General features: G+C 50.1%; 1 protein-coding gene across 1 annotated transcript in view; it reads left to right on the plus strand.

Annotated features, from left to right (window-relative positions):
- Positions 1 to 3,740: 3,740 nt before the first annotated feature.
- The window catches only part of DTX2 (deltex E3 ubiquitin ligase 2), a 31,708-nt gene continuing 9,442 nt past the window's right edge, over positions 3,741 to 26,006 (plus strand). The window contains 6 exon segments of the mRNA XM_065037067.1: positions 3,741 to 3,855; positions 8,287 to 8,675; positions 12,125 to 12,495; positions 12,497 to 12,711; positions 19,916 to 19,974; positions 25,612 to 25,743. Of these exon segments, the coding sequence (XP_064893139.1) occupies positions 3,779 to 3,855; positions 8,287 to 8,675; positions 12,125 to 12,495; positions 12,497 to 12,711; positions 19,916 to 19,974; positions 25,612 to 25,743 (1,243 nt within the window). The 5' untranslated portion in view covers positions 3,741 to 3,778.

Raw genomic sequence — 26,006 nt, forward strand, 5'->3', positions numbered from 1 at the left:
GCATGTTCTTTGAGTGGCTTAGCAGTATCAGGCTACGGGCTTATGCTGCTCTGAGGAAGAGAAAACACAGCCAGCCTTATTCAGGGAAGAGCCACAACATAAGAAAGGCTAATTATAAAATTCCACAGGGCAGCAAAGCTGTTCTCTTGTTCGCCAGGAAGAAAAGCTCTTTCTGTCCTTCGTGATGGTCCTGCTGCCTCGTCACTTGGGGACATCAGTGATGCTCTGGGGAGAGCGGATTTTGGGGGGTCAGGGCTGAGTAGGGCCATGCCCACGTCCATGCAGCATCTGCCACGTGCCACCAGCAGCATCTGCTACAGGTTCTTATGGCAGCGGGTGGATGGCAGCTACAGCAGCTGTCACCAAATCTTTATGGCAACAGCTCGGTCATGGGTGGGAGCTGGGGAAAACTAGCAGCTCAAAAATCTGCAGGGAAAAAAGAATAAAAAAATAAGGCTTCCCTTTTCAATTAGCTGGGAAAATACAGCAAGGAGACATGAACTCATTTGTATGTACTACACCATTGCTAGGAAATACATCGGTGATTTAGAGGAAGAGCCTGGTGAGATATAAAAAAGCCACAAGCTAAAACAAAAGGCACCTTTTTGCTGTGAGGAGGAAAGGACGGGGCTGAGCTGTTCCTCAAGACATTGGTTGCTGTTGTGAGCTTATAATGAATGATAGGTTTCCCTTGCTGATTGCTGATCTGAATCACTGAGTATTTAGGGGTTTCCTTCCCACTACCACCTGTGCTTTGGGGAACACCGGCACAAAGGATGCTGTGCCTGCTGGGGATGGAGCCTCCATCCATCCGTGCCTTCCTCCGCTCCTTCTGCTGCTCCAGGACACAGGCAGTGGGGAACCCTGCAATGTGGGGTCCCAGGAGAGGAGTCTCACAGCCCAAACCAGCCGGTGTCCAGCAGCCTTGGGAAAGGGAAAGAGATATGTGCAGGACAAGAGCATTTGGATCTCCTGTCCTGGCATCAAGCCCTGCCTTAGTGCAGCTGGAGCTGTGGTCCCAGCACACCTCTGGGCTATTTGGTAACCCAAGAGCTAATTTTAACGTATTTTCTGGCAGCTGGTAAGTGCTGAAGTAAGGGCAGGGCTGCAGAAAGGGCGGCTGCACCCCCGGAAAGGCTCAGCATTGCCCTCAGCTACAGCACGCTGGAACTGGGAGAGAGGTACCCATCCCCTTCCCGGACAAAATCACCTTTGTTCCTCCCGATAATCCGCTTCCTGACCAACGTGCTGCAGAAACCACCCCAGCCAGGTGAGAAGGAGCAGCCCAAGGACACGGCGCTGACAGGCAGCTCTGCAGAGGGCAACCGGCCCGTGCTACAGGCTCTGACCAGCACCCAGAGCTGTGGAGGAGCAGCCGTGGTCTGTAGGGTGGGAGAGGGGATGGGGAAAGGGGAGCTGAGTCCTCTTGGTTACAGCAAAGGCACTTGCAGTGGACCCTTAGCTATGGGGTGTGCCTGTAACTTCCTCCTTTTTCCATGTTCCTTCTCATGACATGGGGTAAAACCTCACCCTTCACTGGGGTCCTATGGGACAACAACCCATAAATGATGTGCCCGTTGGGACTAGCGCTCGCTGGCTTCTCAGCCCGTATCTGCTCAAGCAGAAATCACCGGCGTTAGACGCGACTGCTGCAGCTACAGCTTAAGTGCTCTTAAATGAATTCCAGAGAGCTTGAACCATGCCGAAGCGTGTGATTGAGAAGTGGTGACGGGCATGGGGACAGACAAACGAGGGGGACACCACTGCCTGCCGGTGCAGGAACCTGCGTGGGATGGAGATGCCGCATCCAAGCCTGACACTTAAAATCACAGCAGAGTTCAGGTTGTAAGGGACCTTTAAGGGTCTGGCTAGTCCAGGATGACACAGAAAACCCCCGGAGGACTGGATGACATTCTCGGCTGCCACACGGCCGGGTGGGCACTAGGTGGCACGCATTTTCAGGAAGAATCGCTGGAAGCAGCTGGGAGCCGGGCTGGGTTCAGGCAAGGAGCTTCGCCAGTGTCACCCCCGGGGAACCAGCCGCTCTGGGGGACATGGCGAAGGGCACAGCGAGAAGAGCACGCAGGGGCCGGACAGGGAAACTGCGTTGTAATTAGCACTTATGGGAAGGTGAGGATGGCCAGAGTGGGCAAGACAAGCACATGGCCCAGAGGAGCCATCACTGGTGGTTTCTTGGCTGGATTTTGCAAAGGCAGTGATCATAGAATCAGAGAATCATAGAACAGTGTGGGTTGGAAGGGGCCTTCAAGGCTCATCCAGTGCCACCCCTGCCATGAGCAGGGACATCTTCGCCAGCTCAGGTTGCTCAGAGCCCCGTCCAGCCTGGCCTGGGATGTCTCCAGGGATGGTTCATCCACCACCTCTCTGGCCAACCTGGGCCAGGCTCTCACCACCCTCATTTACAGGGGTTTTAAACTGAAACAGGGTAAATTTAAGTTGGACATGAGTAAGAAATGCTTTACGCTGGGGGTGGTGAGACCCTGGTTCTGGTTGCCCAGAGAATCTGTGGATGCACCATCACTGGAGGTTTTCAAGGTCAGGTTGGACGGAGCTATGAGCAACCTGAACAGGGTAGGACTAGATGGTCTTCAAAGGTCCCTTCCAACACAAACCATGCATGATTCCATGGTTTCCCTGGAGACCAGGGAGGTTAGCAGAGGTCACAGAGCATCTCCCATCATCAGTAGGGACTGAGGACATGTCCGCTTCAGCAGCCAAATCCCAGGTGTCAGAGACCAAGCTCACCCAATAAGAGCGAGATGGCCTTAACAGATCCCATCTCTGCTTTGTCTCATCAGTCCCTGGCAGGGACCAGCAGCAGCTGCTGCAGAGGAAAATGAAACAAAATTTCACCTATTATCTTCTGACTGCAGAGGAATTTCTTCCTAATTCCTGTCACTTCAGGTTTGTCTGCTCGGGGAAATTAATCTGAAATCAAGCGGGCTGTGAATTCAGAGCCCTGCAGTGATCCCAGCAGAGCTTGGACAGGGAGTTTGATAAGTGTCCGGGCTATTCCCCAGAGCATCAGGCTAACGCTGGCAATTTAACAGTGCCTGGAGCTGCAGGTTTTCTGTACACTAGTGCAGAACCTTGAATCAGAAACACATGAGATGGAGCAGCCATGGGGAAATTAATTCAACTGCCTTCCAGCCTCACTGCAAGAAAAGAAACCGGGAGAAGACAAATATTTGGCTAGGTACGCCGGTGTGGGGATGGCCCAGACAGAAGGTGACCCTGTGCTGGAGGACTCGCTGCTTTGCATGAGGATTCAGGGACCATGCAGAGAAGGTTGTTTCAGTGTGTGAGTGCAGGAAACAGGGATTCTGCTGGAAAACAAACAAACAACAACAACAAAAGCCAACCAAGCATAAGGGACTGTGTTAAACTCTGTGGATTGTTAGGGTAAAAACAGTGTCACACTCACAGTGTCACACACACACAGTGTCACACCACAGTGTCACACAGTGCCACACACTCAGTGCCACACACAGTGTCACACACACAGTGTCACATACTCAGTGCCACGCACAGTGTCACACACTCACAGTGTCACAGTGTCACACTCACAGTGCCACACACTCAGTGCCACACACAGTGTCACACACACAGTGTCACATACGCACACAGTGTCACACACGCAGTGTCACACCCGGTATCACGCGCACCTCCGTGTCACACACGCACTGTCACGCCCACTCGCACGCACTCGCCCCGTCCCCGCCCCCGCACTACATCCCCCAGGCGGCCGCGCGCGCGCATGCGCAGTGTCCGTCGTGGTGTCTCATGGCGGCGCCGGGACGCGCCCGCCCCGCAGAAACCGCCGCCGGGACTCGGGTGAGGGGCCGGGGCCGGGGCCGGGGTCGGGGTCGGGCGGGGCGGGGCGGGGCGGGCAGCGCCGCGCCGGCAACTCCTCCCCTGTGGTTCGGGGGGTCCGGGCCGTCCGTGAGTGTTCCCCCTCCGTGGCCATCACGGCTACGAGCGACCGGTACCGACGCGCGGCCGCCGCGGGCTCGACCTGCCGCTGCCCGGGACACTCCAGCCCGCTTGGAGCCGGCGGTGGGCGGCCGGGGGTAACCGAGCCTTCCCCTGTGGGCCCGGGGGGTCGTTCCCCCCTCGGCCTGCGCACGGTTCCCCCGCACCAGGCCGCAGCCCCCCGGGGGAGTCGGTGCCGCCGGGACACCCCACAGCCCCTGCGGAGCCTGGGGCGGGTTTTGCCCGCGGTGCCCGGGTGTCGGGAGCGGAGGTGCCGTGCTGAAGCCGGGGGGCGGCTGCCTGGGCTGCAGTGGGGCTGTGGGTGCTGCCGGGGGTCCCGGGCGGAGCTGAGCTCCAGTGGCCCCGGTTCCACGGTTGCCCTGGGCAGGACGTGGCTTTGCCCTTCCCGGCGCTGCCGTCCTAGTGGGAGCCGAAGCTTTCAGGAAGCTGGAGGAGCCCTCCAGACTTTGTCAGGTTTGCAGCCTCACGCGTGAACAGTTTCCCCACAAATAAATAACCTGTTCCAGTGCACAGAAGGGCCCTGGAGCGAGGTATTGGGGGTTCGGGGTGACCCTGTGTTCAGGTGTATGTACCTGCCCTCCTCTCACTGCCTCTGCTTTGCTATTCACTTGTGCCTGAAATAAGCTGAAATAAGCCTAGCTGTGAGGCAAACGCTTCGTTCTGTTTCAGTTGCAGTCTTTATTTTCTCCTCCCAAGGGAACCCTCTTGAAGCTTGTTTTGAATGGAAGACGCCCAGGTTTGGAGCGGTCGGGGGTTTTATTTCTTCTGTTCTTTTGGCTGTCAACCCAGCCACCTTGTGCTGTGAGGATCAGCAAAGGCAGGACTGTGTTGAGGACAGATCGATCTGCGCCGCTGGTGTTATTGATTCGACCTCCCGTCTTCCACCTTGCTCAGTTCTTGCTCCTGGGTTGCTGCTGGCTGTGCGCTGGTCAGCACTGGGTGCTCATGTACGCAAAGGTGTGCTCGGATACCAGTTACCTGGCGAGAGTTTCAAACCCTGTTGCGTGGCTGTGTTCACAGCTCAGGTTGCACAGAAGTGCAGGTCAGATGATTGGGCGGGCCCTGGCTGGGTGGTTTGGGGTCAAGGTCGCCCAGGGCCCCTGTAATGCTGCTCTGGTCTCGCACCCTGTGTAGGGTCATGGGCTTATTACAGCCCCCCCTGCCTCCCTGAGCTTCATGTGCTCTCCTAATCCATGTGTTAATCTTCTACACGGGCTCTTTGTAGCACTTCCAGTCCCATCTCTCATGTGGTGCTTAACAAATCCCTCTTGGATACCCTCTTTTTTCAGCAACCTGCTGAAAAGTCTCTGTTTTGCCAACCTGGTGATTTTTACTTTTTAAATGCAGCCCAGTTCAAGGGCTCCTGAGGGCCCTTTCTTTGCCAGGTGCAAACTGGCATATCGTTGAAACTTTTATCAGCGCTGGCAATTTCAGTTCAAAAACTTAAAAAGGGACTTGGCGTTTTGAGAAATCATCTCAGACCCGTGGATTTTAAGATCGTACATTTAAAATGAAAGAAAATTCTGCTTCCTGGAAGTAGAACAGGTTTGACAATTAAACATGTCTTTCAAATGCCATAATTCCCACCTGCCCCTCTGCAGCTTTCTGACCACCACTCACTGGAGCTTGAGGAGCAGGGAGTGAATCTGCTGGGAAACACAACTGACATGCACCAAATTCCCTTCCTGTCCAAGTCTTTGATTAAAGCCATGTGGGCAAATGTTCCTGGAGTCGTGCTGAGGCATAAAGGGCCAGCCAGACAAATCCAAATTCAAGATCTGAGCCCAAGTTACGAATTACCTTTGGAGTAGAGAGCAGCTGGATGGAAAGTTGAAGTTTGTACTTCAAGTAGTCAGAAGCTTTGTTTTCATTTGGGGCAAGGTGGTCCACAGGATTACTAATTGAAGCCAGGACTGGATAAACATAGTTTTTAGGGATTGGTACGACTTTGAGCTTCTCAGGGCACTTTTAAAGCTCAAGGTGAAGTGTTAGAGTCTGTGGGATTTTAGCAAAGACATGTAGTTACTCTCTCCGCACTGCTGATCTTCCCAGGATGGAATCAGCATGAAGGAGCTGCTGCAGCTGGACTGCTCTGGCGTCTGTAACACAGTGGGATGTATAACACATCCTGAGCCACAGCCAGACATCTCTGCTCAGCTCTGCTGCCCCAAACCCTCTCTGCATTGCTGTGACACATGGCAGCCCATGGGGGGTAGGCTGAAAACTGCACCAGCAGTTCTGCTATGTAATTTCACAGCTTTTAGTATTTGTGTGCTGCTGAATTCATGGAGCAGGGAAAGAACTGCAACTTCAGGACTTTTTTTTTCCCCCTCCTGTTTGCCTTAACTCAGGGACTCACGTAATTTTGGCTTACTGAAGCATTCCCGCATTCCTCGCTTCCCAATCCCTGCAAACAGCTGCTGGCTCAAGCAGCGTTTAGCAGCGAGAACTGCCAGGAGGCTGAAATCCGCCCCTCGCTGCTCCTTTGGACCAGCAGTCCCAGCGCAGGAAATGTTTTTCCATTCTGATGGAGAAGCGAATGTCAGAGCACGCGGCACTCGCGTGCGGCCGCTCCGGGTACCTTTGCTTGCATGTGGTCCAGGATTCAGCCACCGCTGCCATCCAAGGGGCTTTTGTCACCTGGCCAGTGTCACAGCAAATGCAAAGTTGTACGTGAAGGAGGCAGCTTTTCTGCTGGGATATATCCTATTTTTTTTCCATTTCCTGCTGCTGTGTTTCGAGAAGGAAGGAACACAAATCACCAACTCTCTCCAGACAGCCTCCCTCTGCTCTCCTGCTCTGCTCGTGGCTGTAGGATGTGCCAGTGAATATTTGGTAACAACTTTGGAAGGTGAAAGGTGTTGGCTCTCAATTTGGGGTTCAGAGCTTGCGCTGGTCCAAGGTGAGCGTGGAGGTGCTGGTGGTCCCTGAGGAGCAGACGTGTTGGTGTGAAACCTCCCATAAAAAGAGCTGGCAGAGGCAGGTGTCGGGTTTGATACCTCAAATTTTAAGTTGCTGTGTTGAGCAGTAAAAGAGCCATCCTTGGTGCATTAGGGAAGAAGGAATTGGATCGAAAGATCGTTTGCTGAGACCGGGGTCTTCTGTTGGTGATCTAGAGTGGTTTGTCACTGACAGCAGTTGAGCTGGGGGTGTTCTGTAAAAATCTCAGAGCAGCCCATAAGCTAATTTACAATGAAGTCGTGGAGAAAGCGTTGCTTTCCTCTTATAAATGCAGACGTGTGGGTGTGTCTGTTCTTTGCTCTCTTTCGATTTCTTTTTTTAAGCTAGCAAGGCACACGAGCATGATGGATGGGACACTCTATGGAGCGTGGGCTCTTCCCCCCTCCATCAGGGATGTCATTCTCCGCGCAGATGGCATCCTCCAGTGGAAGCCACCCACTGCTGCTCTGCCTCTTGGGAGAGATGAACTTTTCCATTTGACGGGAAGGAAGCTCACAGCTCCCTGCTGACGGCTAGGAGTTAAGCGAGCAATCAATGACGTGAGACCTTAGGAGGGAGAAGGCGACTTTATTTTACAACAAAACGAATTTAACTCATTCACAGTCATACCCACCTGCTCATGAGCACCAACATGGGGATCTCCAAGTGGTGTGTCTGGCATTTGGGCATCAAGACACATGTGTCCACATGGTCTGGACAGGATTCCTTGCGATGACACAGCAGATAAGGAAATGCCAGATTTCAGACCTCTGGTGTCTCTTGAACGGCTTGGTGACCATATGATGGCTTTGAGTCTGCTTTTTTACATCCCTTGTGGGCTAAGAGTGGTGGTGATCTTATGTCTCTGCTTTCTGTGAGGATTTACTCACTGCCCTTTGTGTCTTTATCTGGATGTCTTAAGGCTCCTACCCCATTCTCTCTGTTCTTCCCCAAGTCATCTTTTAATGGCTTGAGTCTTTGTTGATGCAGATTGTCCTTTGTTTCAAGATGTTCCTTGTTTTCCAACCCGAGAAGCTGCAGCCAGGTGTGCCACAAACCACAGGAAGTAGAGTCTCTATTCTACTTGTTGCTCTAAATTAGGAAGAAAAGGTCATAGCATTGGCAAGGTGTGAGTGCTGGTACCTCATTTGCCCTTGACCAGAAGTTTTGAGGCCAATCCACTTCTCTCTAGTCTTCTAAATGCACAGTGAGCATCTCCTGTGAAATACCAAGCTTGTTTCCCTCTCTTAAATGGCTTGTGTGGGATGGATGTGGGGTGGGCTGGATTTGGGGCATCATTCTCAGCTCCGTGTGCTCTCTTTCTTGCTGCAGGTCCCCCAGAAGAAAATGGTGTAAGGCCAGCCAGCGCAGCTGCCACTTGGATCCGCGCTGTGCCCAGACCTCAGGGAGGAACATGGCAGCAGCTCAGGGAGCGGGAAGCAGTTTGGCCGGGCCATCCGGACTCCCCAGTTCTTCCCCAGGGCACAGCAGCAACTCCACGGCAGTGGCGGTGTGGGAATGGCAGGACGAATTTGGCAGGTGGAGGCCTTACCGAGGGAACGTCTGCAGCTACATCGAACAGGTTTTTCAGGCCTCGCAGCAGAAGGGCCGGCGTTCAGGGTCAGGGCTTGTCAGCAGCATCGCTTTGGGACATGCGGATCCTGTCTTGGCGCCCTACGTCATTGACATCCCAAGCTTGACGCAATTTCGACAGGACACAGGTAAGGAAGCTTCCCCGCCCGTGCTGGGGTTTTGGTGGGATAAGCAGGACCTTGTTCCGCACAGGAGAGCCCTACAAAGCTCTGCTGGGCAGTTCTTTGATGGGTGGCAAGTCTGTGTCTCTGCTGATGCTGTCTGCTGTCCAGCATATTAGCATGTGAGCAAATTGACGTTGGCTGCTGTGAATCTGCAGTGATCTCTTGAGGTGCCTCATCATGGGACCTCTGGAGCTCAGAGCTTGTGAGCCAGAGCCCTCAGAGCTGGAAACCCACAACCATTCAAGACCACTCGCATAAAAAGGCCTTTTTATGATTCGGACCCTCCCGTTTGAATCCCTTGTTCCCTCCGCGACTGGAGTGCCAGCTGCTTTACCTTGGCATGCAGCCCCGCGCAATCTGCTTTGTGAGAGCCTGCAGCCCCCGCAGAACACCGTAACACTGCAGCAGAATATTCCCTGCGCTTGTGCTGCACGAGGCTGGCTTGCTTCCTCCCAGGGAGGAAGGGTGGGCTGGTCTTCATAGCAGGATTGAGACCTAATTTTCATTCTCATCTTGTTTCTGTTTGGGGTCACTGAGGCTAGCAGCTCAGAATTTGCTGAGGTGACTCCTACCCTCTTTTGTTCCAGATGTGCTGAGCAGCTGTAGCTTAGAAAGGGGGCAGGGCTGGAATGCATGCTCTTCATCTCCGGAAAATCCAGGGACATCCCAAATTATACACCCCAAATGAATGGCTGCTTTGGAAAATTCTCTGTGCATCAGTTTCCTCTTTGCCAACATCTCTCCCATCACCCTGGGATGCAGTCAAGCATCACCCCAAGCTTTAGAGATGGGCAGCATGCTGGTTTCTTGCCAATTGAAGCAATAACTGAGCAATATCTTGTATCAACTGCACGATTGGGTAATTCCTACAGGAAATGGAAGTGGTTAGAGCAAATGTGAGTGGTTATCACAGCTGCATCCGTGTTTTTGTTCTGACTTGATGACTTTAGGATTAGTTTTTCTAGTGGTGTCCTGAGCGAGGAGCTTTCTTAGCTGGATGCCTTGGCAGGGCTGCTTATGCTCAACGTGGCCTGTTTGAGCTCTGGGAAGCACTGCTGAGGCTTCAAGAAATACCGCACGGTCCCTCAGAGATGGCACCAGCAGCTGTTTCTTTCTTGTTTTCTTCACACCAAACTTGTGAAGGAGCCTTCCAGCCTCTTGTCCTTTTGGGCTGTGCTCCAACACATGGACAAGAGTCCTTGTCAGGCAATGGCCTGGTTTGGTGAGAGTGGGGAGGGTGAAAGATGTGTCCCAGTGTGAATGGGACATACTTCTCCATGAGTGGAGCTGTCACTCTGCGAAGGTCTGTATCTCTTTAGACCCTTGGGAGAGATCTCAAAGCACCTAGTGAATGTCGTCCACCTCAGGGTCATTTGGAGTTGGTCGCCTCTGGGGAACAGCCCGACACAATTTTGGAAATGACACTGGCTGACGTGATCTCAGCTTTCCTCGGATGAGATCTGTGGTTGAGTCGTTAATAACCAAAAAGCTGATTCCGCTTCACAGCTCTCCTGCTGCGTTTCCCATTGATTTGGAGGGATGCTGAGCAGAACAACCAGGTCTGTGAGCCTCCCTCCGCAAGTACCTGTATGCTCTACAACGTGGCGATTGGAAACACTCTCATATCCCCTTTTCAACGACCCAGTTATAAGCAAAGCTTTTTCTCTCTACAAGGCTCTGCCTTAAAACGTGAACCTTTCTGAGCGAGCAGCCAGCTGACCTTTGTCATGTGCTGGAGAAAAGAATCTCCGCAGGAAACATCCCCATGAAAAATCTTTAAACAGAGCAAAAAATAGGCTGTTGTATTCTGCTCATTAGCTATTAGACAGACAAATAGGCTCTTCAAAGGAAGCCAGGGAGAATAACAGGAAGCCAGTGTTAACGGGACCAGTATCCCCACCAACGGGGAATGACAGCTGTGCTGGGGGATCTTGTGGGCAGGATTAGCTGTGGGTTTCAGCTGCTGGTCGAGGCAGATTAGCTGGGAGCGAATGTGAGGGAGCAGCAGGAGTTGTCCTCTCGCCACAGCTGTTTGCCCACCCGGGGAGGAATGGATGTTTCTCTGCCAGCCTGGGGGAAGGGGAATGTTTTCCAAGTGCGTAGCTTTGGTCTTGTTATTGACTCCTAAAAGCTCTTCTCTCTGATGCTGTTTTGGGATGTTAAACATACAGGTTGCTTACAGACTCCTCGAATCCTTTCTCTGGTGCTTTTAGCTTCAGACCTGCCAATGGGTATCCTGGGACAGTTCTCCACAGGCTTTAGGTGCAAATACTTGTAAGTGTGCCTGTTTTCACCTGGGGTCCTAAAGCACAGTGTCATAACTCTCATGACCTCTTAGGTGGCTTTATCTTGATTTTTTTTTTTCTCTTCTTGGTGCTGTTATTCTCTGAACTCCTCCTGCATCCCCAGACTTGCTTGCCCTGTGGCATTTCCTGCTCCTCGTTCTCAGTGCAGAGTGTTGCTGAGGATTTTCCCAACACCAGCAGTTTTGACCCTGCTGCAAGAACCTGTTTTTGCAGAGGTTGCAGAGCTTCTGTCCTGTAGGGTGGCTTACCTCCCTCTCATTAGGCTTTTTCTTTTATAAAGAAAGGAATAAATTCACCAGGAGTGAAGTCACGCCGGAGAGCCAGGCTGCCGGGGGGTTTTGAGCTCCCGCTGTTGCTGTCGAGCAGCCTTGCAAGAGCAGCATCTCTGCTTTCATTTGTCTTTCTTTGTCTGAACAGCTGCTCTTTCCGGTTTCCAAATTACTTCATTTTCTTCTCCTCTCTAGTCTTGCTGTGTCTCCCAGCAGCCAGGAGACGCTGACCCTGTCCGTCCCCTCTCCAAAGTCATCCTCCTCCTTGTGGCACTTCACCTGCTCCCCCAAGAGAAAAGTTGCCCAGACCCCCTGTAGCAAAGTGGGTGTTAAGCCCCATAAGTGCTTCTGCAAAGCACTTCCCGATGGTGTCATGTCTCTATAGTTACTCTGTTGTCAAGGCTGTGGGAGTTGTTTCTTTTCTTTAACCAGATCTGTGCCTCAGCCTGACATATTTTTTTTTAACTTATTTTAGCGTCAGGGAGGCATATGTGATCGCTGTGCCTTTGTGCTCGGGTGTGTCTGTCCTCCGCATCCTCTCTCCTTCCCTTCTTTCCCACCCTTCCTCCCAGCAGCTTTTGAACCTGCTGCCAGCTCACTATCAGATTTGGCAAAGGGACGGGGATCTTGGGGGTATTACATTTCTCTGAGCTTCATAACCAATCCCAGCCCTGTCGGGAAGAGAAAGTCTGTTAGTGCCCCTGCTGAGGAAGAGGTGAGGAAGACCACTGTGATGTAGACACTGTGGATCTGTGCAGAAGCAAGTTCCTGAGACCAGATCCCACTTATTTCGCTGCTCACAAGATGATTTCATGTTTTTTCCCCTCTCCCCATGCAGGGACGATGCGGGCTGTCCGCAGGCACCTCTTCCCCGGGGACTCTGCCGCTGGCCAGGGCATCGTCTGGGAGTGGCAGAACGATGAAGGCGGGTGGTCCCCCTACGAGATGAACGTCTGCGTGTTCCTGGAGCAAGCCCATGCCATGAACCAGCACCAAGTAGATCTCGGACCCTTGGGCTACAACTACGAAGTGGACCTTGTGGCTCAAGTCCAGACCAACAAGACCACGAGGTTCCGCCGCAGCGTTCAGAGACGTTTGGATGCCCCGTACCCGGTGATGGCCTCCCCGGCACCTCTTCACACGGGGGTGGCTTGTTCTTGCCAGCAGTGCTGGCTGAACAGTGGGACTGGTCCCATCACAACACGCTACCCGCCACTCCATGACAAACTTTCCCAACTCTTCCACTTCTCATCAGGTTCCTGGTAGGACAGCGTCAGTAAGTTCTTCCAGCGTTGGCTTCGTGCCCTATAACAAACCGACTTTGTCTGGAGCAAGGTCAACACCGAGACTCAATGCACAGAGCACCTGGGCTTTGCCTCAAGCTGGGGGCCCCAGCACAGGACTGTCTGCGTCTAACGGAGTCAGGTACAGACCCAAATTCACCTTTAATACTGTACGTGTGTCCAAGAGACCTGCTGTGCTCAGGTCTTTGTTATCTAGGAGCCTCTCTGTCCCAGAGGACTTTACAAGGGTCTTCTCCCTAGAAGAAGAGAGAGGTTTGTGCCTTTGTGTCCAGTACAGTGGATGAAAAGGCTTCTCCTCTGCTTTCCTCTTCTTTTCTCCCACTTGAAATACAGTCCTGGTCTACTGATCTTCCTGAACCACTGGAGAAAGCAGTCAGGTTGAAATTCTGCAGGCCTGAGAAAATGAATAGGGATTGATGATATTTTGGGTTACACTTAAAAACAACTTTGAGAGGGACCAACCTTTAGTTAATTCAAAATACATGGGAAACATAGAGTGGAAGATTCAAAGCTCTTCCCATGCAAGGAGGGACCACAGGACTCACTGCATGTGGCTGAGACCTTGTGAATTCTCTGATGAAATCAGGAAGTTCATGTTGAATGTTTTTAAGGTGAACAAGCAGGGGAAGAAAAAAAAAGAAACCCCACAAAGACATAGATTTAATCAAGGATTTTTTTAAAATCCACTTTGAAGATGTTAAGAAAACCAAATCAGTAATTTACTCCCCCTTCCTTTGACACCTGGAAGCATATTGGTCCCTCTCTATCCAAGATCAATGGGGTGACACTAACACTCTGAGTGGTGTCCAGGCTATTCGTTAGGGTAGATGCTGATGCAGAGCAGAGGTGCTACTGGATAATCGCTGAAGAGGTTTGTTTCACACATGTTGAGGTGTCGTGGTGCTTCACTGTTACGATGTTGGGGGACTGGAAGCACAAGCAGGACTCTAAATGATTTCAAATCCAGCTGGGTCTTGCCTTGCAAGGTTCATTTGCCATGTCCTTGCCTTCATCTTTCCTCAGTGACCCTCTCCTGGCTGGGTGACAATACTTGCACTGTCTGTCACCATAAATCGAGGACCAAGCAAGGGCTGTCTGACTGCTCCCTCTGTAAAGGGCTGGAGCTGTACAGGGCAGTACATGCATTTCACCATAAATAATCCAGGTGCTGAACCACTGTGTGAGCACCCAAAAAACTAAAGGAGAACTTGCCAGGGCTGATTTACCTGTCCAAGCTCCCCTGAGTAAATACAGAGATAAGAGATCTAGAAGAGTGTTGAAAGCACACTCTGCTAATTACACAAGGCACAGGGGTTTGAGGTTTATTTTGAATCTCATTTGTATTTTAAGCAAGATGGTGAATCTTGAGATATTTTCTGTGTTGTCATATCAGGACTTTCCCTCTTTGAGGTCACCTGAGTGAAGTAACTTCCTGCATCCTGTTCTTCTTTCTCACGGTCTTTTTCTGGTGCTTTCTTTGCACTTGCTGATTTTTTTTTCGTGACATCTTAAGCATCCGCAATGCTTCTCTGTTCCAGTCACCTTCAAATAGGGCTGAAACACCCAGATGGACCCCAGAAAAGGGCACAACAAAGATGTGCGTTGGTGGCTTTTCACAGGTGGTGCACAATGTCTGGATCTCCAGCCCTTTGGGATTAGTTTTGCCAGGGGTGCTCCCTTTCCTCCCTGCCAGACAGACAAATGCACGCAAGGGGACAATCTCCACCTTCCAGTATTAGTGCTGTATGTGAAAGGGAGTTTTTCAGCACCGGCTGACAGCTCAATGGCTTTTCCCCTGTCGCCCTGTGCTGGGTTTGAGTTGGAAATGCTGCTATGCGGGTGTAATTGCTGCTGGCTGGGGTTACAGCCTCAGGCTCCCGAAACCCATGTTCCAGCAAAAATTACTCTAATTTCTGTGAATTAGGGGAAACCCGAGTAGCAAACTCTAACAATATGTTTCATTTAATTCCTAAGCCCGGAACATTCCTGGCTTATTTTATCCCATAGGTTCCCCATCTTTCCCACTTGGTGTTTGTTCCCCTTCCCTTGCAATCGCTGCCCTCTCTCCTCCTGCATCACTGAATAGCTTGGCCTTTGTGAAGGTGAAGTTCTAATTATCCTGCACTAATTATCCCACCAAGTTTTTCTGTCTGTATGTAGCATTGCTCATTTCTCTAAGCTGTGCTGTGCAGTTCCTGTGCTGGCCCGTGCTTGGAGGCTGAAGGGAGCAGCGGGCCACGGTGGATCCTCTGATGTCTAATAAAAGTTGTGTTCACCCCACAGCCTTTAGCTCCCAAGCAGCCCTGGCAGATTACTTGCATGTACAAAACTGCTTATCTTCACAAAGCTTACAGGGATGACCCAGCTCTTTCCTCTCGGAGCTGAGCTGCAACTGGCAGAAGGGCTCAAAAGCTATTAGGGAGAGGCTGAAAGACGATGTGGTTGTGTACACCTAGTTTCACTAGGAAACGCAGCTAAAAATGGGAGCACGGAAGCAAACAGCTCTCCTGCAGGGCTAAGAAAGAGGTGCAGCTCATCCTGGAAAGCTGCCTAAGTCCCTGTGTGGCTGTGACATTTATTTCTTCCTTCACATCTAATACATGGGCAGGAATACCCCCCAGTGCGGGCTGTTAGTAGCACAGGCATGCCTGAGTGTTTGTGGCATTGGTGGTGATTAAATATATTTCCTGCTTGCTGGGTGAGAGAGGGTGGAGCTCAGGCACTTCAAAACACAGGTTTAATTTCCCTGTGCTCTCAAGAGGGTCAAAGTCTCTGGAAAATCCAGAGAGGAGTGCCAAGGCTTAAACAGACACTAATATCCTTGGCTCTGCTGCTAATGTATTAAATACATGTGGGCAAGTTATTTTACTTCTTGGTGCATTCGTTTCCTCCTCTGTATTAAGCATAGTTAACAAATCCGGCCTCTCTCACAGAACTGAAATCTGCAGATTGAATGTGCCACAGCAAGGGCAGTGTCCTTCTCTCAGCGCTGTTACCCGGATCTGTGAAGTGGGGACCAACTCCCCCAGTTCCCAGCCACCTCCTGGCATCGTCCTTCTGCCCCTGGTGGTAAAGCACCCATCCCTGGGGCAAGAGCTGCCCCGCTCCCTGCGCTGTGCGGGATAATTACAGAGACAGGCACTCCTGAAATGCAGTAAGGAGTGCCTGGTTGTAATATGAGCAAGTAAAGCTGCGGGAAGCAATCTGCCAGGGGATGTATTAATTGGTGCCCCAGGCAGGTAGATCCCTGCTGTGGCTCCACTGGCCTCTCTGGGATTGTGTGGCTCTGGGTGCTGGTCTAGGTGGTGCCTACAAATAAAGCAGGTAGCTTGGGGGGGGAAATTTTGTTTAAAAGCATGGGGAATGGGGGCCTTGGGGACTGAGGAAGGATGTTTATAGTATCATGGTATTCCTTGGAAGGGTTTGGTGCTGTGTCCCCCAGATCTCCCATGGGGAATGCCTGTGCTTTGTAGGAGCAGTAGGTATAACCAAGGGACTAGAACCTGGGCAGGGCCTTTCCCTTTTCCCTCCTCTTTGGCATCTTTCAGCTGCTTTGTCCGTAGGCACAGCCACGAATTCCCTCGGGTGGCAAGAAGGGGTTCTGCTCAGTTCTGCTTCTGCTGACCCCATTGTGGCTGGTTCCACATCCCTCATAGCCAGTGTGGTTCTGCTGCCAGTGCTCTTCCCAAGGAGCACCAGGGGAATCTCCTCTGGCTGGTGCCAGGAGCAAAACCACAGATCCATGTGGCTGTGTGCAGCGCACCAAAAAGCCCTCCTTTAGAGAGATTTGGTTTGGGTTTTGGCATCATCTTGAGAAGAAAGGTAGGGGAGCAACTGCTGGATGGTCATTAGTGTCACCATGTACTCAGTTGGCCCTGGGAGCAGGGTTAGACCTTTGTGTACATGCAACTTAGGTGATGTTCAGCTCAAACTCATCCGCCCAGTGTTTGAAGCGGCAGCATCACAGGCAGCACGCTTCCTCTCCAGTCTTGTGCTTTGCTGTCTCACCCGTGTTGCAGTATCTTGAAATTCTGGAGAAGCGACTGATTTTGTCATGCTGAAATATCAGTCTGCCCTATCTGCCTCTTGGAGTGGATTTCTGTGCTCTGCTTAGGGAACCGAGGATGGCAGATCTGATCAGGATCTTCTTCCTGACTCTTAGAGGACAGGGTCTTATTTTGTGTCCCTTTCTTCACAACCCGGTGACCCCTGCTGCACTCGGTCACCTCTGTGTATGGAGCAGCAGGAGAGCAGGAGCTGCAGAGAACGGCAGGACAGAATTGAAGGACCCTGCTCCAGCCTGGCTCTGGCTCTGGCTCTGTCCCAGAAGCCAGCACCAATACAGCGATACTGAAGTAGCTCAAATCTGATCTGATAAACTAAATACATCCGTTCTGCTGCCGGCAACCCTGCTTTCGAGCACAGCCCATCTTATACTACAATAGCAACACTCTTCCTTGTTACCTCTTCATCTTATTCCTCCAAATAAACCCACCTCAGACCCAGGATAGGCTCCAAGTAGCATTTTTGCACCCTTTTTGGTGTGGCAACACATCCTCCCATGTTCTGTGGCTAAAAATCTACCCAGGCAGTGTTGTGGCAGAGCTGCCTTAAAGCAGCATGAGTTGCCCTTGATTTCATGAGTTGCAGCTCTGGGGCTTTCTGCAGATGTAGAAGAAATCACTCTACAAGCACATCCTACAACGTTGTTAGCTGAGATGCTGCTAACAGAATGTGCCTGTGTTTAGCCCTTGTGAAATAAGAAGTATTTGATTCCTCCATCATCACATCAGTTGGTATAAAGCCTCCCAGCAGTCAAAGCCAGCACACTTTGCCTTTACACCAGGGGTGCAGCTGATCAGCAACTGTTTCCTGATGGGCAGTGATCTATCTGCGGTGCACTCACAGCTTCCAAAACTTGATTGCTTGCAAAATGCATCAATTGCTCATCCATTTCCCTCTGCAAATCTAAGGGCTCTTCTCACTGCATAGAAGCTCTAGCTCCTGGGTCACTTGGGCTTGAGCCTTGCAATGCAGAGTGAGGAATTTCTCTGCCGGTTGTCTCAAAGCGTTGTTACCAGTGGTTCCTTCCCAGAACAGCTCTGGGTTTGCTTTCTTCAGCCTCAGGTGTAATGACTCTGGGATCTCCTGGATGCTTTTCTGGCAGAGCAGAAGGTTCCACTTTGTGGCCTGTTGTATTTTTACCTTCGACGGGGAAGTGAAAGTACCCAAGGTGGCTGCTGCCCTTCATGGTATGACGATGAAGCACAAGCTCTTCAGTGTCACTCACCAGCAGGGTCACAGACCAGGCTGGAGAGGGTGCCAGGCACCATGTTGCCTTCGGAGGAGACCTCACTGATTTTTGGGAGCAGTTCTCTCAAGTTCTGTGTCATTATCTGGTCCTCAAATACCCTCCCTGTCTGCAGCTGGAGGGGAAGCAGCCCTGCTACTGCCTATCATCTGAAGAGCATCATAGCTGGAGCAGAATCGAAGCAAAGACATGAGACAGAGGAGGGAAATACCTGAGAAAGAGTTGTGACGAAGAGGCTGAATCAGGAAAGAAAAAAAAGTCATAAAATGAAGTCATAGCATCTGATTCAAACAAAGCCCTTTGAAACTCCAGGGAGGATTTCCACTGTGGTCAATGAGTTTGAATTGGGCTGTAGCAAGAACAGTCTGTTGCATCATTTGAAAACATTGCAAAATCAGGGGCAGCGGAGGGGAAAACACAGTCTTTGAAAGAGGCAGAAGGGAAACCTCTGCAGTCTGGAGAGCTTTTTAAGGGTCTGGAAGAGCCGGTCTCGCTTGTCCAGGCTGTCAGCACAGCACCAAGCCCTGGGTCTTGCCTGGGGGATTCTCCGGGGAGCTCAGCACATGTGTGGGAACCTATTTCAAACTGTGACAGGTAGGAGAAGAGGGTGGTGGGTGTGTGTCCCTGTCTTCAGGGTGAAAGACGTGTCACTGACACATCTGTTTGGCTCTGGTCATTGTCATGGAAACGTGGACAAAGATTTTAGCAAGGCTGAAAAGGGTGCCCTCTGTCTGTGATGCTATTTTGGGTGCAGTGACAGCTTTTGCATCCAGGCTGGAAGGAATTAGGTTCCCTCCCTAGAATAGCAGGTGGCATTTGGGCACTTGGCTGCCTTAGTCTGCCCCATGAATACCCAAGTAGCTGGCCAGGTTTGATGGAATTTGGGGTGTTTTGGGCAGTTCTTTGAGACAAAGTCCGTGGGTGACATCTGTGCCAGCACATTGGATGTCAAATGTTCCTGCTCTGCTCGTGTGCATCCAGCTTGCTTTCTCCTCTCGTGACCCCATCGTATTGCTGCTCACCATTTCCTTCCTAACTGCTGCCATCAGCTCATTGCATGACCCTGGCTGCCCCTGTGTCCCAAACGAGCTTGAGGTGCAGCTGCCAGTGCTGGGGAACAATGCCAAAACAAGTAGGTTACAAATCTGAAAGCGATGCTTGGTGTCCAGATCCTCTTGGTTTCCAAGGGCAGGTGGGTGCCAAACTCAGTTCTAAGTCTCCTTCAGCCTTTCGTCCTTTGTTCCCACATCTTGCAGTAACTCTTGGGATGAACAGGTAGAGTCAAGGCTTGATTCTGTTCAACCCAGGGCTGCAGCTGTTTGTGCTCAAGTACTCGTCTTGCCCTTTCCCTGCCTCAGTTTCCCCATTGGGAAAGCAGCAGGGGCTGATAATGCTTCCTTTGATCTGTACAGCTGCAACTTCTCATAAGCATGGGGGTTCACGCTCTGGTGAGTTTGTTTCTCTGTCTAGAGACCAAGTCACCTGGAAGTATTAAGATGAACTTTGCCACATCCCAGTGGTTCCTGGCTGCATGTTGGTGCCATGGACCTGCTGGTGCAGCAGTCTGTTGTAACACAGGTCAGCTGCTCATGGGAGGCTCTGTGGTGGAGCAGCAAGAGCAGGGATGCATCCCAGGATCAGAGGAGGGGGATGACAACAGGGTCCACCAGCAGGTACCAGCAAGAGGGAAGCATGAGTCAGGCCCAGCAGCCAGCCAGGAAAAGATGGAACTGGAAACAGCTACCTACAACATAGATCTGAGGTCCACCTTGGAGATAAATAAACCTACTAGATTACTCTGGCAAGGACTGGGCTTCTTAAATGCAGCTGCTGAACCATTGGGCAGAGGGTGCTTGGGTAGGGGTTGCAGGTGGGACTTGTTGGGACAATTAATCCCTGTTAATATATTCAGGCCCTTGGCACTCAAGAGAGAACAGTGTGTTGCTGAATTGTCTTTTCTGTTAGTGATTATCTATGCTGTTGAATTGGTCCCTTTTTTCTTTTCTCTCTTTAGTGCCCCAAACCTGCCGGTCAAGATGTCCAAACCCAGCAAGGTGAACCAGGCACTGGCAGGTAAGGATCCCACTCTGTCCCCAGGTTTACAGGAGCACACACTTCACCTTTTACACTTATTTTCCATTGTTAGTTTTCAGTAAGAGTCTGAAATGTTGCTGGCATTTAGATTTTAGGCCCAAAGATTTTTCAGAAAGGGCCAATTTGGGAGAGAATGGGATGGTCAAATCTTAGGAACTGGTTTTCTCATCAGTCCTGTCCTGAGGCTCTCAAAATGAGTGGGTTTATTTGGGATTTGGGTATTCATCTTCCCTGTATGTGTGGATGAGCAAGTAGCGGTGGGGAAGCACACAGATCAAGCTCAGTGCTTGCTGTTACTTGCTATTTCAAGTCAAGGGGGAAAAGTGGTGTAAGATGACTTTTTTTAATCTGTTTTTTAAAGTGATTTTTTTAATGTGGTTTTATTATAAAAGCTTAGGTGGTCTTTAGCTTAAAAAATGATTGTGCTGCTTTGTCATGAGGAAAGGAGGAGACAGAAGTTGAATCAGACGTTGTCTCCTGTGGCAGCAGAATATAGGCTTGCTTGTTATCATCTAGACCTGTGAATACAAAACCAAATATACCCAAGGAGTGTGTCTGGGAGGGATGAAAGTGCCAATTTTCAATGCTCCTTTTCAGAGTAGATTTGCCTGTAAAACACGAAATGCTGTTGCCTTGAAAACGACAACTCGTGCATGCAGCTTTCAGTGGCAGCGTTTCCTTGCCAAAAACCATCAGCGCGTTTGCTCTGGTTTGTCTCAGCCAGCACCAAACCGCGGGCCCCGGTGTGGTGGTACCTGGGGAGATGGGGGTTCTGCTGAGAGCAGGTGTCCTCTCCGTACCAACACTGACTCAAAATTGTATCATAACATGGTAACCTAGGGGCAGAAAAGTGGAAAAGACCTGGTGTGTGATATTTTCTGAGGTTTTCTGTACCTATTTCAGGCATTACAGAATAACTATTAACCCTCTCCTTCCTCTGGCCCTTGTCCATGCATGGTCTGTTGAGGTTAGTAGCTTCTTGGACACCAAACGTTGCTCCTGAGCATGTACAGACGGTTGTGTTCTTGCTTTTAAAGACAATGGTTACCAGCTCATCCCAGGAAGGGTGATGCTGTTTGGTCTTCTCTTGCATATCAGATCTTACCCTTCCCAAAATTGATCTCCAGGATTTATGTTTCTGGTTGTGTACTGTTAATACCATTGTGTAAACCATGCCTTGTGTGTCTCTATAGCCAAACTATTTTTAAAAAAAACTCTAATACTGGCAGTCCCCTGCTGGTGAGCAGCCCATCTGTCTGCCCGTCAGCAAATCGATCTTTGTGGAAATGAGGTATAAAGTCAAGCTCAGACCTCACCTAGGTGGATGACCTGAGTAGAAGAACTCCCTTTGCTTATAAAAGCTCTGAATTTCATCCCCTGGCTATTAGCACTGTCTGTGTAATTAGGTACTTAATCACATGAAGGTAAATACAGCAAAGAACTGAAGAGCCCTGGTGAATCCAGGCTGTGTTAACGCTGATCTCATCCTACATGTGCAAGTCATCCCCAGTTAGTCTGGAAGAGGTGAATTCACATGCTCCGTTTATACCTTGTATTGCAATACTTAGATATAAAAGGCTGCAGGAGAGCTCAGTAGAATTAAGCTGTTTACCACCATTTAATAAACTAAAATGGTTACATTTTTAATTGGTATCTCTGTTGTTGGAGACTGAGAGTTCAAAAGAGTGAATAATTATTCATTTCTAAAAGCTTTAGCTCTCCACGAGGCAGCTAATGAGAAGCGTACTGAGTTGTATGGGCTGGGCTGAGCGTGGTCAGTGCAGAAGCAATTCCTGGGGCCAGTGTCTCCATCAAATCCAGGTCTTGGTAGGACACGGCTCTGATCAGTGCTGCCTTGTGGCAAGTGTGACGAGCCCCAGAGGTGCAAGGGGGCAGAAAAATCTGAATTTGAATCCTTAAAAATTTTGTCGAAAGGTTAATTGGCTGTGTCTGTCGGGAGATCTTCTTCCCCTCTGTGCTCTGCTCTCTGTTTTTAGGACCTCTTCTGGGAAGTGGTATTTTGTTCATATTTAAGGTGCATGCGGAAACTTGTATTTTAAGCTTTTTCTTTCCCCCTGAGTATTTGTCTAGTGCAATGAAATGCCACAACAGAGGCTTGAGCAAAACGTTGAACCGCGGCGTTGGTGTTTAAGGATCAGCTGGACTAACATCTCTTGGGAATAAAGGAGTTTAGGTGCTGTGCCTTGGGGCTGGGAAGGACTAGGTGGTTATGTGAAGGCCCTTTTAGTGCTTTTTTTTAAGATGAAGGCTGGAAATGAGCTTTTTGTTAAGTGAAACCAAATGTTTCTCATTTGCATGATTCCTAGAGCTGGGGTGGTTGGGAACACACTAACCATGATAATTTTGCTGGTGGATATAATTATACAGATGAGCAGTGTTTTTTCTGAGGTCTCATGTTATTTGAAGGCAAGTTCTGCCCTTTCTCCTCTACCTGCTGAAGTCCAGGACTGGAACCCATCCCGGTCTAAACTGTACAAATCCAGAGCAGTACCAGAGCAGAATGTTAGGCTGGGTTTGTGAAGGAAGCGTGTGGTCAGCGCTTATTACATTATGTAGGGTGTTTTTCCCATGCTCAGCTTTTGCACAGGATGTTATGAAAGTCCTTTATTTGCATGGCAGGCTGAGGAAAGTTGGTGGATGTTGTCATAGCTCTAGTGAAAATTATTCTACCCCAAGGAGTCAGTAATATTGTACTTTTAGCCAAATAGATGCTTTGAGCAAGAGAGAAGAGGCAGTTCTCATGGAAAGCTGTGAACATACTAATATTATTCCAGCTGGGGAGCAGCAGGAACACAAGAGCATCCAAAAGCAGTTTTGGTCTGGGCAAGCTTATCTTGTTGCACCTTGGCCCTTGCATCTTCAGGTCCCTGGGTCCCATTTGCTCCTGATGTAACTCCACAGATGTCTATGACGAGTTTGGGATGGAAACAGTTGTGTCCGCGGGTCAGAATTGCTCTGCAGATGTGCTGTGTGTCTCCGTGTTGTTTTGGCACTTTTTGTGAACGCACGCTCCCACGTAAGGCTTGGATCAGAGGAGATCCCTCACTGGGGACTTGTCACCAAACTTGTGGGAGGATTGTTAGATGCTGAGATTTCCAGTATTGTATTAGAGCTTTAGAGGAGGTATTGCTGCTGGGGTTTGAGATGAGCCAGAAGAGCAACGTAACACCAGAATAGCTCCTTTTTGAATGCTCTCTTGATTTGAATCTGCAGAAGGTGATTCTTTGTGTGTCTCTCCAAAGGCAGCACAAGGTAAAAGTGGAAAATTACCTTTGTTTGGATGGCTTAAGATTGTCTGTGGGAGAACATTTGGTTGGGGGTAGTTGTCCCGGTTCCACGATTGCCCTGTGCTGTATGTCTGTGTGGAGTTGTAGATACATTTGCAGCTCATAAAACCAAAGAGAGAAGGTTCCTGGAATAAACGTTTATTTTCTTTGCGATGATTCATGATGCTGGCAGGCAGTTTTGGACGTGTTGTTCCAGGTACGAGGCGGGGGCTGTGTTAGAGGGTAACTGAACTCAGCTGAGGTCCTGTGGTCTTCACTGGGTCTGAATTTTTGAAGCAACATTTTGTCCTCTGACATTAAGAGTCTGAAGCTGGTTGTTCAGACTCCGTTATGTTCTTTTATTTTAAATGGGCTCTGCATTTTAATGTTAGCAAGACAGTATTGATCTCTTAAGAAGAAAGCATTAATTTTGCATTTGCCTATCAGTCAGCTGTGCGTAGGTGGTGATAATCCACGTTAGTCTTTGGACTTGCTTTTCAAATGTCAGTCTCTGCAATCAGTGTGATCGCGTCGCTTAGAAGCAGGTTTTTTTGGAGACGACTTTACGGTTTCCTTTTCTGCACCATTTCTGGGGAATTGCATTTTGCAACCTCGGTGGGTTTGGGCTGTGTGAGACATCAAATCTAGATTGACAGTGGTGCTACCTGGTGAGAGTGATGCAGGGCTGCCTGGTTTGCTGTTACCCGCTTCCATCTGGAAGCGTGCGGTTTCACCACGAATCAGGCAACGTGGTCTTCTGGCCAGACCAGCTCTGCCAAAGGTTCTTGGGTAACCCTGGGTAAAATACTTCATCCATCTGTGCCCATTTACCTATCTTGTGAAACCCCTACTGTCTGCCTTTGGTCCTTTGCTGAGAAAGTCTTGGTGAGAGCATCCAACTTTGTGTGTCCAGAAAGGACTTGGACAAGTTCTGGAATATTTATTGTGCTTGGACCTTAAGGAGGTGTAAATCACGGTCAGTGCTGCGTAGGGTTAGTTCTGCTTGTCGGGCACTGACACAGGGTTTGTGCAGGGGATTTCTAGTCACAAGGTGCAGGTGCTTGACTAGTTGCATGTTTGAGGCAGAAAATAGTCATATCACTTGCACGCAAAGCTGGTTGATGCTTCCCGTCATAACTTGATTTTTCAGTCACATGTGGGCAAGTTACCTCCCTTCTGTCCTGAACAAACATGCTCTTCTATCTTCCTTTCCCAACCTGACTGAATAGAAGCCCGAAAAAAAAGAAAATCCTTGGAAATATCTGCTTTGGCCATGAACCATTGCGCAGGATACGGCAGGAATTTCCATAGTGTTAGGATGTGGGTTTGCATGGTCTACTGTAAGAGGTAAACTTTGGGGAAATAATGGCGCTTAGGTTGTCTGCTGTCATTCTGCACCCATGAGCTTTTCTTTTCCCAGTTTTGGCGATGGCCGCAGCAGGTGGGGAAGTCATTTCTTGGGAAAGCAAAGGCAGGTGTTGTCTCAAATAGAAGTTTAACAGCAATATGCTGCCTTAGAAATGTTATGACTTGTAACCGGCCTGTATTTCATGGGCAAACATCGTATTAGATCAGCATGATCAGTCCTGTAGCTCTCTGTGTGCCAATTTTACCTTCAGGGAATGGTTGTCCTTTTGAATGATTCATGAGCTTGAGCAAACTGCGTCCCATGAATATAGCTGGCTGGGGGGGGGCAGGGTGAGAACGGTATTTTAGCTGGGAGTGGTAAGAAAAGCTGGGGTGCCAAGGAGGGGATGGTGGGGGTGAGTGGGACGCCACCACCATGGGGCTCGTCTGGTGGGGGATTGAGTAGAGCAGCTCCAGTTTGTGGTCAGTTCTGCACTTGGACACAGTCTGCGGGCAGTTAAGCTACTCTCTGGGGATCAATTTGCTGCGATGTCTTTGAAATACGTAACTTTAGGGGGGCCAGTAGCTGAGTGTGATGTTTAGGGGTTACAGGTGATGCTTCCAGGGCTCCAAGAGCTGGAGGACTTTGAACCACAGCAGATGCAAAGTGCCCAAGGAGCCCTAAAGACAAGATGAAGAGGAAGGTCCTGTTCCCACACTGGCTCAGGGGCTCACAGCCAAGACTTGTGCCTGTATTTCCCTGCTTAAATTCGTTTCCTGGGCTCCCCCCTCAGAAAGCCTCTGGATCCTGCCCTTGTGCTGACTGCAACCCTCTTGGATGTTGTATTTCCTCTGAATCAAGGGTTTGGGTTTTGTTTTATTTTATCTTTTTTAAAATTTTTCTTTGAAAGTTTTTTTTTTTTTTAATGAATATGTTTCCCCATTGTTTCCTTCCTGCATGTTGATCTCGTACCCGCTGTAGGCATGACGGCTATTCTGATGTCAGCCGCTGGACTCCCCGTGCACCTCACCTGTGTGCCGCAAGCTGCCAGCACCCATAAAGCCACTAAAAAACACAGCTCAGTTAAGGAGGGGAGGAAAGTGTCCAAGAAAGGTAGTTCCTGCTCAAACTCTGATATTTGCTTCCATCTCCTTCTCTTTATCTCTTTGCAATTGTTCTGCCTCTTTCCCTCTTGTCTCTCCCCACCACCCTCTTGGCTCTTCTGGTTTGACTGATGATGTTTGTCCCACCAAGGGGAGAAGCCAGGCACGTCTCCTGGCCTGCACAGTCCCTGACAAGCTGTAAAATATGATGATAAAGTAGAACCTGTCCTGTGGTAGCTCTGCTTGTTGCCATTGAGCTGGAGCAGCCCAGTT

This window comes from Columba livia, chromosome 20 (assembly GCF_036013475.1).
Source record: "Columba livia isolate bColLiv1 breed racing homer chromosome 20, bColLiv1.pat.W.v2, whole genome shotgun sequence".
In the NCBI taxonomy this organism is placed as follows: Eukaryota; Metazoa; Chordata; class Aves; order Columbiformes; family Columbidae; genus Columba; species Columba livia.